Genomic DNA, 16728 nt, shown 5'->3' with positions numbered 1-16728 from the left:
GTGCCAGCTGTGTTATACAGCCAGAATTTACCTCTAAAAGCAGCAGTCAGAGCTAGGTTTGATAGCTGCTGTTTAACCCCTTAAGTGTTGTCAATCACTGGCAGCAACATTTAAATAGCTCTTTCTGAAAATCAAGTTATCCCCTATACAGATGATAGGGCACATTTGCTTATCATTAGAGGTCTGGCCGCTGGGAACCTCAGCAATCTCAAAATCAGGACTCTGGAGACCCCAAAACGGGTCTCTGCAGCCCCGTTCTGAATGGAGAGGAAGTGTGCATGCTCGGTCTTCGCTTTCTTCATTGTCTATGTGATTGCTGAGTACAGAGCTTGGCTACTTCCAGCAGTCCCATAGACAATGAATGTAAAGGAGGTCGAGCATGCGCACTTCTGCTCCATTCTGTAAAGACTTTTTTTAAGCCCCTAAAATGATAAAACTCTGTACATGCTTGGAATCACCATAAGAACGCAGTGAGATGGCCGTGTAAATCAGAACGCAGTGCAGTGACTGGCCGGTGGCTCTCCCGACCCGAGGGCGACAGCTGCATAGAAATACATGAACGGTCACTCTCGGACCAGGACCGCCACCGGCCAGTCCGTGCACTGCGTTCTGCTTTATAACTGTGCTGTTATCAGGTCATTTTATTTCTGCATAATAAACTCTTTAAAAAAAGTGTACAAAAAAAAGCCCCATTGGGAATTGTTTAATGGCTTTCTGTCCATTCTATGGTAAAATGAATAGTAACGACCAAAACTACAACTCAACAAGGAAAAAAGAGCCCTCATCTGGCTGTGTCAGCGAGGGGAAATGAAAAAGGTATGACTCTTGGAAAAAGATGAAACCGGAAAAAAAAAGAAGAAAAATGGTTTCATTATTAAGTGGTAAGGGTTAATGAAGCCGAGATGCAAATCTGCCTTCTAGCCAAAAGATAGAAGTAAAAAGAAAGCGCCCTGCAGGCGGCCATGTCCGGAGCTCAGCGCTGGGCGTGCACGGAACCTTTGTCACCAGCAGTGACATTGCCGAGTCTGATCACTGATCACTGTCAGTCACGTGACTTTCCCTTGTTGCCGTGGTCACCGGGAAGCGTCCCGAGTACAGCCCTGGCTCCGCCCCCAGGTCCCCAGCACAGGAAGGAGGCGGCCCGAGCTCCGGGATTGGACGTTATTCCCGCACCGCTACGGGCAGGAGCAGCTGTCACGCGGTTTGCGGGGGAAACAGGAAGGGAAGCGATGGCGGCTGACCTGGTGATCGGCTGGAGCATCTTCGGGCTGGTGCTGCTGGTAGGCGCTGGGTGCAGGAGTGCGGGGATTGTGTGACATCGGGGGCCGTACGGTGCCGCCCATCCAGGAAGTGCCGGCAGTGCCATAGTGCAGCCTGTGCCATGGGGTACACAAGCCTCACATGCACGTGCTGACGGGAGCATCTGATCGCACGTAGTGCTGCTGTCCATGGGCGACCACCCGATCCCTAGGAGATGGGCACTGGAGAGTCCTGGGCATGAGGGGCATCCGGCATGCCAGGCATTACTGCTGCACATTTCCACTGTGTTTTTATGGAGATCCTCGCTGTACACTATGCCAGGGGGCAATTTACTGAGCAGTTTTACTCATCAGGTGGCATGTTTACCAATATGGGGTTAATAGGATACCTTATAGCCAGAGTTCAGATGATCACTGACCTTGTCGTATTAGGGATGTCCTCAAACTGTGTCCGTGACTGGCGCTATGTGCAACAGACCTGTAGTTTGTGTGAAATTGCCCATGTGCACCGGTAACTGGTCCATGTACGGTCCCTTGTGCACATGGACCATAGACCGTTCCTTAGGTCGAGTGTTGTCCGCAGCGCCATGTGCTCCTCCTTACAGCGGACGACTACTATATACTGTCTGATCCGTACACCCCACTAGTGCATGACTGATGTGATTCCCACAGAGCGTCTTTCCGAATGATACATCGCTGGTGTGCTCAGGTTATTATTAGTATCCAAAAACTGACCAGCACTTCCAAACAGAATAACACAAGTGTGAACAGGTGCAAGAAGTTACAACTATTCACTGTAACCAAGAAAACACAGCTTCACTCTGAAGCACTATAATATGTAGATGTTCAATATATGAAATTGAAGCTGCATTATGCATATGGAAAATGTTAAAAAATGAAGGTACTTGGCACTCAAATTTCGTCAATCCATGAGAGCCCAACAGCCACGGCAAGGCGTACTGTATTATTGGGTCTGAGCACACAGACTGCACGCTCATCTGCTCTATGCTTGTCTGAGGAGGCCATACATTCTGTGTGATACTGTCCTGGTAATATTTGCTGATTAAGCTCAGTACGGAGGGAGGGGTGTTACATGTGCCCACAACCCCAACCTTTCACTGTTTTTGTCGGCACCATCTGAATAATGCTGCGTTCACACCTCTGTTTTTAAAACTGCCAGCTCACTGACCCATAGCATTTAAAGGGACCCTGTCAGATGGTTAATGCTGGTGGGCAGCAAGGATCAGAGCCTGGTTACACAGTCCAGTGTTTCAGAATCCAATCAGAACATCCGGCTGGAGACGAGACTAGTCCAGTTCTGTACCCGGCCGGCTCTTCCCACCTCCTCTCTAGGTAACTGACAAGTTACTTCCACCTTTAGTCTCCATTTTACCTTTTTTTCCAGTGGTCTCTGTCTTTTTAGGTTTGTACAATAGTGTAGTCGATCATGGTTTTGTGCATGCCTAAAAATATGGAGCATGCTGGAACATGGGACAGATGGATTCCAAAGTGACTCCATCTACCTCGTTATAGTGAATTTTCCTTTTGGGGTCTGCATATGAATCTTGTTTTTTGAGATTTAGATGGAGACCCTGAAGTAAGACCTCCCTTTAGCAGATGCTCAGCTCAGTCCACCTAAATCATGCCCCACTGAGGACTGTCATCTGTCAGTGGAAAAATAAGATGTTTCCACTTCTAGAAAAAAAAAGCTCTGGAAAAGCAACATTTATACCCCCACTAAATGGTATCCTTTGGAAAATCATCTCACTTTTGGGTTTTTTGTTCTGTTCTGGCACTTTAGAGGCTCTGCTAATAACTCCAGCAAACTATACTAGCAAAATGTACACTCCAAAATTCAGGTAGCGCTCCTCCCCAACCGTGTGGCCAAACTGTAGCTTCTTACTGCATATGGGGTATTGCTGCAATTGGGAGAACAAACTGTTGGCCTCATTTTACTGTATTTTGATTTGTAAGAATGAAAAATTTGGGGCTAAAGTAGAAAAAAATATAATAGTTTTTCATTTTTGTTTCTTCATTCCCCCTCGGGTTTAATTCCTATGAAGCACCTAAAGGGCGAACAATTTCTAGGCATCAATTTTGAAGACTGCAGTTTTTAAAATGCAATCAATTTTGGTCATTTTCCAATATATAGACCCGCTCAAAATCAGTTTAAAATTGAATAGGTCCTTAGAAAACAAAATAGCTTTGTAAATTTATTTGGAAAAATGAAAAATTGCTACTAAACTTTTAGGCCAAATGAAGACATCCACGTACCGTACTTGGTGCACGGACTGGCCGCAGGTCTCCTGGCCCAAACTTGATAATAGTTTCATATATGCCTGTAAAGTCAGAAGATTGTACTCTGCAATATACAGATGTCTGAATTTGGCCTTAAGCGTTAGAACGTCTTAAGAGGATAAAAGGATGATTGATATGCGATGCTGATCTAAAGTAGACATATGGGAATGTTATTTATTAACTATTTTGTGTGCTATGACTATCTGGCGGAGAGTAGGTAATGTATGAATCCATTCTCCACTTCAGCCTTCAGAAAAGAGCTTTGCTTTTGTTTGCTCAGTTGTGTAGTTCTTGGTGATGGGAGAGTTTAAACGATAAATGGAAGGTCTCAGAAACTGGACCCTGATGAATTTGCATGGAATGAAAAGAGCAGTAAATTTTATATAAAGTTAGAAATATTAGTAATTTTAAGTAAATCTGATTTTTCATCAAATGTCTTGCGTTTATGAAAATAACATATATGTATTATTACTGTAAAATACAATTTCACAAAAACAAATTAACAATCTCTATCACTGGGATATGTAGAAGCATTCCAAAATTATTACTACGTAAAGTTACATATGTCAAATTTGAAAAACGTTGCTTGGTCACGGAGGTCAAAATTTGCCGTCACTAAGAGAGGTTAACCTCTTCCCAACATTGGACCTACGTGTAAGTTCAGTGTCGGATACCTGTGTTTAATGCAGACGAAGGAACTGGGCCTACGTCATACCCAGGAGATGCTGTTTTGCACAGCCAGCGTCTTCCTCCTAACAGCAGTGAGCAGATCTGATCTTTACCTGCTGCTTTTAGCCTTTGAAATGACACTGCTGTAGTTTGGGAGGCATGCCTTTTCCCCTGCTTATCAATGCCTTCCCTCTGTGTGACGCCGATGAGTTGCCATATCAGCTGTGGGCATGCTGAAGGCCCAAGTGCCTGTCTTGGTGGTGGCGTTGTGAAGACCAGTTTGTGTCTGGGCTTCAAAGGAGGCCAGTATTTTTCTCTATACTCCCATAGTATATCAGACGATAGCAGGTTCAAGTCTCCCAAGGGCTCTAAGAAAATAATGTTAAAAAAATGTTTTTTAAAATGTAAAAATGTAAACATCTACAGTGGTTTGCAAAAGCATTCACCCCTCTTGGAGTTTTACCTATTTTGTTACATTACAACCTGTATTTAAATATTTTTGTCATCCAAATTGGATGTGATGCATCAGCACTAAATAGTATAAGGCTGTGTGCCCACGATGCGTTTTTCGCTTGGGAAATGCTTGGTAAACCTTCCCCCATGGTCTCCAATGCAATTCCGCACTTTCAATGGCCATGCTGTGGATTTTTCCGCAGCGTTTATGCTGCGCTCAAAAATCCGCAGCATGTCCATTAATTTTGCGGAAGCGCTGTGTTTTCGCCACCATTGACTTGCATTATAACGCGCCAATTCCTCGTACTTGCGTAACTGGCGCGTTCTAATGTGCGGATGGTACCCGGGTGTGGAGGACAGGAGATTCTCCTCCACACCCAGGTACCATTAAAAGCTGTAAAAAAAAAGAATAAAATAAAAAATAAATATTATATTCACCTTCCGACGGCCCCCAGACTCCTTCCCTGTGCTTGCCTGCAGATCACGCAGGACTTTCAGTACAGCGTACCGTGATCTTTTGGCAGCCAGGAACGAGCGCAGCAAGACTCGGGGACCATCGGAAGGTAAGTATAGGTTTATTTTTTTATTTTTAACCATTCTCTCGGGTCACACTATATAAATCCATGCCGTTTGCATGGATTTATATAGTGTGACCTAGTTGTCAAGCACTTTCCAAGTGATGCTACAATCTCTTGGAAAGCACTTGTCAACCCGCATGCGGAAATGCCAGTGAAGAACGCTTCATTTCCGCATGTCCCTGGCTTGAAAAACGCATCTACAATCCGCATGTGTTTTTTTTCTGCCAGGGAGATGCAGAAACGCTCAGGAAAAAATCCTGAGCATTTCTGCATCGTGGGCACATAGCCTAAGTTGGTGAAGTGAGAAAAATATAGGCATAAATTATATGGACATATGTATTCACCCCTTTTGCTATGACGCTCCTAAAAATTTCTGGTGCAAACAATTACCTTCATAAGTCACGTGATTAGTGAAAGTAAGTCCACCTGTGTGCAATCTAAGTGTCACATGGTCTGTCGGTATATACACACTTTTTCTGAAAGGCCAAAGAGGCTGCAACACCATTAAGCCACTAACCAAACACCACCACGAAGACCAAGGAGATCTCCAAACAAGTCAACACCACCACGAAGACCAAGGAGACCTCCAAACAAGTCAGGGACAAAGTTGTTGAGAAGTAACAGTCAGGGTTGGGTCATTAAAAAAATAAATATATATATATATATATATATATATATATATATATATATATATATATATATATATATATATATATATATATATATATATATATATATATATATATATATATATATATATATTTATTTATCTAATGATTCCCTGGAGCCCCATCAAATCCATTGTCATCAAATGGAAAGAACATGGTACCAAACCTGCCCTTAAAGGGCTGCCCACCAAGACTCTCAGTCTGGGCAAGGAAGGTATTAATCAGAAAGGCAGCACAAAGACCAAAGGTAACCATGAAGTAGCAGCGTTCCCAAGCAGAGACTGGAGTAGCTGTCTATATGACCACAATAAGCGTACACTCCATAGAGGTGACCTTTATGGAAGAGTGGGCAGAAAAAAAAGTTACATTTTTTTTGTGAAAGGCTCGTTTTGAGTTTGCCAAAAGACATGGGGGAAACTCCCCAAATGTATGGAGGATGGCGCTGTGGTCTTGAGAGCAAAATTTTCGCCACCAAGGTAAATGCTATGTCTGGTGTTAAACCAACACAGCTCGTCACTCCATGAACACCATCCCCACAGTGAAACGTGGTGGCAGCTTCATGCTGTGCGGATGATTTTCAGCAGCAGGGACAGGGAAAATGGTCCCAGTTGAGTGGAATATGGATGGTGTGAAATACAGGGATTGTCTAAAGCAATACCAGTTTGTCTGTCAGTAATTTGAGACTGGGACAGAGGTTCACCTTCCAACAAGACAATGACCCAAAGCATACTTCTAAAGCAACACTCGAGTGGTTTAAGGGGAAACCGGTAAATGTTTTGGAGTGGCCTAGTCAAAGCCAAATCCTTAAAGGGTATATCCAGGAATTTATGGAAAAACAAAAAAAATGTACCTAAGCACTAACAGGCAGTTAATTGCAACTTGCCTGCCTGTTGTGCACGGCGCAGTTCTTCCTCGGCACAGAGCAGTCACAGACCACTCCTGCCGGGGATTCAGCTGCCTCTGCTGACGCGACGGGGTTTGACTTCCAACATCATTCTGATTAACAGCCGGTTCCCTCAGTTTTGCAGTGGGGATCTGGATGGCAATCAAAATGACGTCGGAAGTCCCGCCACATCGACAGAGCAGGGAGGAAAAGAAGCCTCCGCTCTGTAGATGTGACATCAGTAGAGGCAGCTGAATCTCCGGCAGGAGCGGTCTGTGACCTCTCTTTGCCGGGGAAGAACGGCGCTGTGTGCAACAGGCAGGTAGGTGGTTATTTTGTCCTATTTGTTGTTTGCCTCACAATAAAAAGAAGATCAAAATGTTCACAGTTGTAGGTATGTTCTTTACATGAACTGATGCAAACCCTCACAAAAAAAATAAAAAATAAATAAATATATAATTCCGGGTTGTGAGATAGGAAAACACGAAAAATGCCAAAAAGCATACTTTCACAAGCCACTGTCCCCTCTTTTTTTCATTAAAATCTTATATAAATGCCCAGAAAGGACGATATTTCAAATTATAAAATGAATGAGTGTGTATGGTAACAGCTGTAGTGAGAAAGGGGGGAAAAAAATCCATACCCAAAAGTAATGGTAAATGCTTTCATTAGGTTTTGTCAAGAGAGAAATATATATATATAAAAAATTAGTTATGATTCTGGGAAGAATGGGAGTGAAAAAAACAAGCACAGAAAATAAAATGCCCAGTCACAAATAGAAATTCAATACGCAAAGAATGTACACAAAAATGACAGGCATGGGGTAAAAGAGCACATTGGAAAATTGTGTTCTTGCCTGGTGACCGGATGATCAACATAATTCTATTTTATGCTTAACTTTTTCAAAACTTCAAAGCATTTGTGCTCCAGAAAGCCAACTCTAGAGCAAAGATTGCGGCTTTAAAAATAATCTTTGACTAAATTTGTTTCCCTATCTGAGGACGGTATAAAATAGAGAGACTAGTTACAGGAGCGTGTACCAGGCTTCTTGCTGTAGTTTTGATAAAGACTTCTGCCACTCTGCTTGTCTTCTCAATTCTGAGCTATGTCTGACATTGCCTCCAACATTGAATGACCAGTTTCTGAAAGCTGCCAATCATTAGCGGTGGCAGGGGTTTCAAAACTAAAGCATAAAGCCCATTAAGGGTGTGTTCACATGTAATTTTGTTTTGTTAAATTTGTATATTTTTAGGATTTTTATTGGTGGGTGGGCGATATGTGACTTTTTTTTTTATCTGGGAAGAGGAAGGGGTCGCGGCAGAAACACCACATTTTAACATGATGATGCTATTTCCATACGGGAAAAAAAGAAACCAAAACAGTACCTTGTGAACTATAGGGGTGTTTTACCATTGAAATGAATAAAACACTTATTAAAAAGAGTATTTGAACCAAAGTATCATGTGAATTTTGGTGTAGAATATGCTGGAAAATCCATGGCGAACATACTCAGAGTACGATCAGAGTTGACTTTGAAGCAAATCGACTGGAAAATCTATGTAAAAAAAAAAGCCATAAGTAACACTCAGACACCTAGTGCTGGAATCAGGGTTTTTTTCTTCCTCCTGTTTTATGCCACTTTCTTATGCGTTAGCTCATTTTTCCCAAACCCCCGTCCTCACAACCACCAAAAAATCATCTTGTCTGAATCTCCTTAGTATTGCATCATATCAAAATCTGTGAAAATAGCCATGTACAGTATGTCCCAATTCATGGTATGTGCATTGCGCTGTTGGCCTCCATTAAACATATAGACCAGGAAAAGCTCCCAACGTTTGTCCATAGTGACATTCTTCACCCATAGACTAATCTGTAATGGGTACATTATGAGCAGGTTCATTATGTTAAGGAACCCTGGCTTATGGAAACATTTAGGCCTCATTTATCAATTGTCTAAGGCCACGTGCACACATTCAGTTTTTGGTGAGTTTTTTTTACCTCATTATTTGTAAGCCAAAACCAAGAATGGGTGAAAAATACAGACGTGGTGACTTGTTTCTATTATACTTTTCCTCTCACTGTTCCTCTCCTCGTTTTGGCTTACAAATACTGAGTTAAAATACTGAACGTGTGAATGTGGCCTAAAATAAAAGTTGACTTTGTTGTCAATAGCAACCAATTACAGTGCAGCTTTTATTTTATAAACTGCTCTGGTGAAATGAAACCTGTGCTGTGATTGGTTGCTGTGGATAAGTTTTCCTTTTTAGAGACTTTTTGCTAAATCTGCCCGTTAGTGTTCATGTTTGGAGATTTTTTTTCGGCTTAAATGCTAAACTTAGGCCAAAAAACGTGATCCAAGTATGGCCTGAGATCTATGATATGAGCAAAGAAGCACTTTAATAAAGTGGAAATACTAAGTTACAATGGCTTTATTGCTACAGTACGTGTAAAAGCTGAATAAATGACAGAGTAGAAGCTAATGGTCTTTATTTCGTTAACTATTGTGATTTTTAAATTGAGATTTCAGGCATCGGCTAATGTATCTTTAGTGATTTCAGTAATTATATTGTGTATTGTAAAATGCAATTTATTTTGTCATAAGCTTCTATTCATCTTGTTTGGTACTGATGCGGCCATCTACAGTGCCGTAATTATCATTGCTTATGATTTAAAAATATTGAGGTTGTATATTTACTTCCAGCATTGTATGAAACTGAACAACTATAAAAGCCAAATTGTATTTTATCTTCCATTTAAAGTCCACATCGCTTACGTGTTTACTAGATGAAAGTTTCAAGTGTGTCGACTATACCTTTAACTGTCATCAGGACCCTAGTTGGCATTATTCGGGGGGCCTGTGAGAAGAAAGAAAGGGGGGGGGGGGAATTTATATATATATATTATAATTTTTGATACACTGCCAATTTTGCCAGTTTTCCCACCTACAAAGAATGGAGAGGTCTGTAAATTTTATCGTAGGTACATTGCACCTGTGAGAGACAGAATCTAAAAAGAAAAAACAGAAAATCACATTGTATGATTTTTAAGGGGATTGCTGAAGAATGATTTGATTAGCACGGCCCCTGGGATGCGCACTGTTTTAGAATGACATCAGCGTTTAATAGGCGCACAGCTCCAGTTGCAGCTGCCAGAGGCAGATGATGGCTGAATGACACAGCTCCTGAGCCCCTTCCAATCAACCGCTGCCTATTAGCTCCGTACATGTACGGCACTGGTCGTTAAGGAGTGAAAGCGTAACAGTCTATTTCATATTTATTTCATCGATATGTCACATAAAATTAAGAAACTTTGCATTATATCGTATCAGAGAAAGCTTTTTTTTTTCTCTCCAACAGATCTACTGATTAATTTTTCAGAATTCCTTGCAAATCCTCTCCAATTTTGTCAGGTTGGATGGTGGACGTTGGTGGACAGCCATTTTCAAGTCTCCCCAGAGATGCTCAATTGGGTTTAGGTCAGGGCTCTGGCTTGGCCAGTCAAGAATGGTCACAGAGTTGTACTGAAGTCACTCCTTTGTTTATTTTAGGTGTGTTCTTAGGGTCATTGTCTTGTTGGAAGGTGAACCTTCAGCCAAGTCTGAGGTCCAGAGCTCTCTGGAAGAGGTTTTCATCCAGGATATCTCTGTACTAGGCTGCATTCATGTTTCCTTCAATTGCAACCAGTCGTGCTGTCCCTGCATCTGAAAAACACCCCAATAGCATGATGCTGCCACCACCATGTTTCACTGTTGGGATTGTATTGGGCAGGTGATGAGCAATGCCTTGTTTTCTCCACACATACCGCTTAGAATTATCACTAAAAAGTTCTATCTTCGTTTCATCAGACCAGAGAATCTTATTTCTCATAGTCTGTGAGTCCTTCATGTGTTTTTGAGCAAACTCTATGCGTGCTTTCATATGTCTTGCACTGAGGAGAGGCTTCCGTCGGGCCACTCTGCTATAAAGGCCCGAATGGTGGAGGGCTGCAGTGATATTTGACTTTGTGGAACTTTCTCCCATCTCCCTACTGCATCTCTGGAGCTCAGCCACAGTGATCTTGGGGTTCTTCTTTACTTCTCTCACCAAGGCTCTTCTCCCACGATTGCTCAGTTTGGCTGGACGGCCAGGTCTAGGAAGACTTCTGGTGGTCCCAAACTTCCATTTAAGGATTATGGAGGCCACTGTGCTCTTAGGAACCTAGAGTAATGCAGACGTTCTTTTGTAACCTTGGCCAGATCTGTGCCTTACCACAATTCTGTCTCTGAGCTCCTTGGGCAGTTCCTTTGAGCTCATGATTCTCATTTGGTCTGACATGCACTGTGAGCTGTAAGGTCTTGTATAGACAGGTGTATGCCTTTCCAAATCCAGTCCTATCAATTGAATTAAACACAGCTTGACTCCAGTGAAGGAGTAGAACCATCTCAAGGAGTATCACAAGGAAATAGACAGCATGTGACTTAAATATGAGTGTTGGAGCAAAGGGTCTGATTGCTTATGACCATGTGATATTTCACTTTTTCTTTTTAATAAGTTTCAAAAAATTTCTACATTTCAGTTTTTTTTCAGCCAAGATGGGGTGCAGAGTGTACTTTAATGGGAAAAAAATGAACTTTTTAGAATTTACCAAATGGCTGCAATGAAACAAAGAGTGAAAACTGTAAAGGGGTCTGAATACTTTCCGTGCCCACTGTAATATATGCCCCAGCATAAAGTTAAACCTATGATTCTGCAGTGTTGATCCACAGGCGGGCAAAACAAACAAAATCCTTCTGTAAAGCTTTTCTTACATTCCGTCCTTCCTTTCTTTCTCTGCACATGGCTATTGTGATTATTTCCTTTTTGTAACCATATGTATGACCTGCCTCAACGCGTTGTGTATCCAGATAATTTGTTTAGGAGTATGTCAATAACTTTGTCACTCTTTGGACCTGCACTTATAATATGCTATTATAAACTACGGCCGCACATTATATGGGCCTAAGATGCTTGTTAAAGGTTTTTTCCGTGCTTAGACGAATAGTCCGATTTCCTGTGCAAATGCGCAGTCATGTGACCGCAAGGAATCGATTTGCATGGTTTGTCACTTGCCGGCTATACTCCCCTCCACTTCTAAGCCCGAAAAAACCCTCTATAGTGCGATACAAGCTGAGCTAATGATGATTTGTTTTCATTTCAGGCGATTTTGTCTTTTTGTTGGGTTTACATCCGAAAATACCAGAGCTGTCAGGAAAGTGAAGCAGTGTCCACCATCACAGCAATATTTTCCCTGGCTATTGCTCTGATCACATCTGCACTTTTACCTGTGGACATTTTTCTGGTGTCTTTTATGAAGAATGACAATGGCACATTTAAGGTAATTTTGTAATGAGCTGTTCTGTATAGTATTCCTGTCTGGTAGGAAATCCATTAAAGGGAACCTGTCAGGTGATTCATGCTATTGAAACCACGGGCAGCTGTGGCGTTTCAGAGAAAATATACTTTAAATATCCAGAGGCCAGAGATGAGACTAGTCCTGGTCTGCTCCTGGCCGTCTCCTCCCAGCACTTCCAGCACCTGTCACTCAGCTCTAGCAGCGATGGGAATAGTCGGCCAGGGGCAAAAATGTAACGTCCTGTCTCTGGCTATGAACCCTGGATCTGTAAAGTATATTTTTTATGAAACATGGGAATGTTTCATAGAAAAATATACCTGACTGCAGTCTTGCAGCCCTACTCCGATTCATCCTGCCCGTGGTTTGGGTTGCATGAATCGAGTGACTAGTTCCCTTTAATGACCGCAAGTTATGTGCAGTTTGTATTTGTCTTAAAGGGATTGTCCGGTCCAAACAGATAAGTCTGCAGTCACACTAGATGGGGCGCCTCAATCCATACAAGTGTATGGAGCAAGGCAGCGCCCACTGGCCGGGGGTGTGTATAACTCATACATACCCTCCGGTCCTGGGTCTGAAACCGGCGAATTCCCGCATCACACAGAGCGTAGGTTTGAGAGATTCATGAGTCTGCAGTCACAGAGTGCCAACCCATTTAAGGGCCTGTTTCATTTTTTTTCATTCACGTTTGCTGCTCTTTTAAGTTGTTTGACAAAAATGTGAAGAATGTGATAGTCATGTTTATAAAAAGACAATCAGTGGTGGGTCTCAACTTAAAACACCCCACTGTATTTGCTCTAGTGGAGAGGTAGTGCAACCATGTATTAGTTACCAGTTGGCTTCTTGGTGTAGCATGACCTGATGGCAGGGGTATGTGGATTGGGGGCAGCTTACCCTAGTGAGATATCTGGGAGTTCCAGAGGTTGCCTTAAAGAGTCCGTCAATGCAAAATAACTGTTCAAACAAAGCATTGTGCTCTGTGCTCCCATTGGTGTGGTCAAACACTTCAGCACACCTGCCCAAATACTGGAAACTCTCTCCTTGATTGATAGCTCTGGCTTTACATGAGGAGGAGGGGGAGATAGGTGCACCTACCAACTTATCGGTTTTCCATCTAACTACTTGGCCACGCCAAGGGTGCTTTGAGCACCTATTTATGGTTTGGAAAGTCATTTTGTGCTGCCAGTTTCTCTAAGGGTATGGTTACACAGAGTTATTTTCTGAGGTGGTCAAAAGCTTCAAGGTTTCTCATGGAAACTGCTTCATGAAAGGCTCCATCTTGAGGAAGTTTGAAGGAGTTTTTAATTTCTTGTAGCTATTTTAAAGATTTATTAATTGTTTGGATTTTTTTTTTCTTGATGTGTTTTTGCAGCCTTTTCATTTGACAGTGCCTTCCTACACACGCACGCACACGCACACACACACCCACCCACCCCCCTCTGGCAAAAATTAAGAGACCACTGCACAGTTTTCTAAAAATCACCATCTCTACATGTCTGACAGCCATTCCATTCCAGTGTCAGTTGAATTCCAACCAAAGTACACCTCATTCTACTTAATGTGCTTCTGATTAGAACAAGGGAAAGTATAAAAAGCACTGCTGTGGTCTTCACAATCCTCTTGCAATAGGACAAGCTGGATGGCAAGACAAGTGCTAGGAATAGCCCAAAAGTAATTTGAATGAAAAAATAGCTTTTAACCATGCCAAAGGAGTTGAAAAGAAAAGTCTTGAGTGAGGAAAAGAAGGGCTCAATTCTGGCTTTACTAGCAGAGGGATACAGTGAGCATCATGTTACCTCCACCCTTAAAATTTCGAAGACGGCAGTCCATTACAACAAGGTCAAGCAGTAGACATTGGAGACAACAAAGCTACAGACCGGCAGAGGGCGAAAGCGACTCTCCACTGACCGGGATGACCGTCATCTTATTCGAATGTCACTCAGCAACCACAGGATGACATCAAGTGACCTACAAAAGGAATGACAAATGGCAGCTGGGGTGAAGTGCACAGCAAGAACAGTTCGTAACCGGCTCCTCAGCTCCTACAGGCAGGACTCAAGTCACGTAAAGCTAGAAAAAAGCCTTTCATCAATAAGAAGCAAAGGAGAGCCAGGCTGAAGTTTGCCAAAGACCATAAGGATTGGACCATAGAGGACTGGAGTAAGGTAATCTTCTCTGATGAGTCTAATTTTCAGCTTTGCCCAATACCTAGTCATCTAATGGTTAGACAGAGACCTGGAGAGGCATACAAGCCACAGTGTCTTGAACCCACTGTGAAATTTGGTGGAGGATCGGTGATGATCTGGGGATGCTTCAGCAAGCCTAGAATTGGGCTGGTTAATCTTTGTGAAGGACGTATGAATCACTTGCTTCCTTCTGCTCAGGCAATGTTTCCCAACTCGGAGGACTGGTTTTTCCAGCAGGACAATGCCCCATGCCACACAGCTAGGTCAATCAATGTGTGGATGAAGGAGAACCACATCAAGACCTTGTCATGGCCAGCCCAATCTCCAGACCTGAACCCCATTGAAAACCTCTGGAATGTAATCAAGAGGAAGATGGATAGTTACAAGCCATCAAACAAAGAAGAACTGCTTAAATTTTTGTGCCAGGAGTGACATAAGGTCACCCAAAACCAGTGTGAAAGACTGGTGGAAAGCATGCAAAGACGCATGAAAGCTGTGAGTAAAGATCATGGTTATTCCACCAAATATTGATTTCTGAACTCTTCCTGAGTTAAAACATGAGTATTGTTGTTTCTAAATGAATAAGAACTTGTTTTCTTTGCATTATTTGACGTCTGAAAGCGCTGTTTCTTTTTTAGTATTTTGACGCTTTATCATTTGCTGCAAATAAATACAAAATTTTTAGCTTTGAATTTTGCAGTCATGTTGTCAGTACTTTATAGACTAAAACAATAATGTACATTTTACTCAAAAATATGCCTATAAAGAGAAAAATCAGAGAAAATAATAATGTATATGCATACCTATACTTCTAGGTTTTTTTCTTTTTGCTGACTCTTTCTGGACTTCTTATTTTTATTTTTTTTGTCATATACAGTACAGACCAAAAGTTTGGACACACCTTCTCATTTAAAGATTTTTCTGTATTTTCATGACTATGAAAATTGTACATTCACACTGAAGGCATCAAAACTATAATTCCACATATGTTAATTCGTATACTTAACAAAAAAGTGTGAAACAACTGAAAATATGTCTTATATTCTAGGTTCTTCAAAGTAGCCTCCTTTTGCTTTGATGACTGCTTTGCACACTCTTGGCATTCTCTTGATGAGCTTCAAGAGGTAGTCACTGGAAATGGTCTTCACTTCACAGGTGTGCCCTGTCAGGTTTAATAAGTGTGATTTCTTGCCTTTATAAATGGGGTTGGGACCATCAGTTGTGTTGTGCAGAAGTCAGGTGGATACACAGCTGATAGTCCTACTGAATAGACTGTTAGCTGCTTTTTTTCTTGCCATAATACAAATTCTAAGTAAAGAAAAACGAGTGGCCATCATTACTTTAAGAAATGAAGGTCAGTCAGTCCGAAAAATTGGGCAAACTTTGAATGTGTCCCCAAGTGCAGTTGCAAAAACCATGAAATGCTACAAAGAAACTGGCTCACATGAGGGACCGCCCCAGGAAAGGAAGACCAAGAGTCACCTCTGCTTTTGAGGATAAGTTTATCCGAGTCACCAGCCTCAGAAATCGCAGGTTAACAGCAGCTCAGATTAGAGACCAGGTCAATGCCACACAGAGTTCTAGCAGCAGACACATCTCTACAACAACTGTTAAGAGGAGACTTTGTGCAGCAGGCCTTCATGGTAAAATAGCTGCTAGGAAACCACTGCTAAGGACAGGCAACAAGCAGAAGAGACTTGTTTGGGCTAAAGAACACAAGGAATGGACATTAGACCAGTGGAAATCTGTGCTTTGGTCTTATGAGTCAAAATTTGATATCTTTGGTTCCAACCACCGTGTCTTTGTGCGACGCAGAAAAGGTGAACGGATGGACTCTACATGCCTGGTTCCCACCGTGAAGCATGGAGGAGGAGGGATGATGTTGTGGGGGGTGCTTTGCTGGTGTCACTGTTGGAGATTTATTCAAAATTGAAGGCCTACTGAACAAGCATGGCTACCGTGGCATGCTATTCCATCCGGTTTGCGTTTAGTTGGACCATCATTTATTTTTCAACGGGACAATGACCCCAAACACACCTCCAGGCTGTGTAAGGGCTATTTGACCAAGAGGGAGAGTGATGGGGTGCTAAGCCAGATGACCTGGCCTCCACAGTCACCAGACCTGAACCCAATCGAGATGGTTTGGGGTGAGCTGAAGGCAAAAGGGCCAACAAGTGCTAAGCATCTCTGGGAACTCCTTCAAGACTGTTGTAAGACCATTTCCGGTGACTACCTCTTGAAGCTCATCAAGAGAATGCCAAGAGTGTGCAAAGCAGTCATCAAAGCGAAAGGTTGCTACTTTGAAGAACCTAGAATATAAGACACATTTTCAGTTGTTTCACACTTTTTTGTTAAGTATATAATTCC

General features: G+C 42.3%; 1 protein-coding gene across 1 annotated transcript in view; it reads left to right on the top strand.

Moving 5' to 3' along the window:
• The first annotated feature begins 947 nt into the window (after positions 1–947).
• Positions 948–16728, top strand: part of LMBRD1 (LMBR1 domain containing 1) — a 227987-nt gene continuing 212206 nt past the window's right edge. The window contains exons 1-2 of the mRNA XM_073675501.1: positions 948–1280; positions 11984–12160. Of these exons, the coding sequence (XP_073531602.1) occupies positions 963–1280; positions 11984–12160 (495 nt within the window). The 5' untranslated portion in view covers positions 948–962. The remainder of the gene's footprint in view (positions 1281–11983; positions 12161–16728) is intronic.

The sequence above is a fragment of the Phyllobates terribilis genome, unplaced genomic scaffold, assembly GCF_046119375.1.
Source record: "Phyllobates terribilis strain yellow unplaced genomic scaffold, ASM4611937v1 Scaffold_3__8_contigs__length_932513732, whole genome shotgun sequence".
Lineage (NCBI taxonomy): Eukaryota > Metazoa > Chordata > Amphibia > Anura > Dendrobatidae > Phyllobates > Phyllobates terribilis.
Note: the sequence above shows the minus strand (reverse complement) of the source record. Positions and strands in the feature narration are given on the sequence as shown.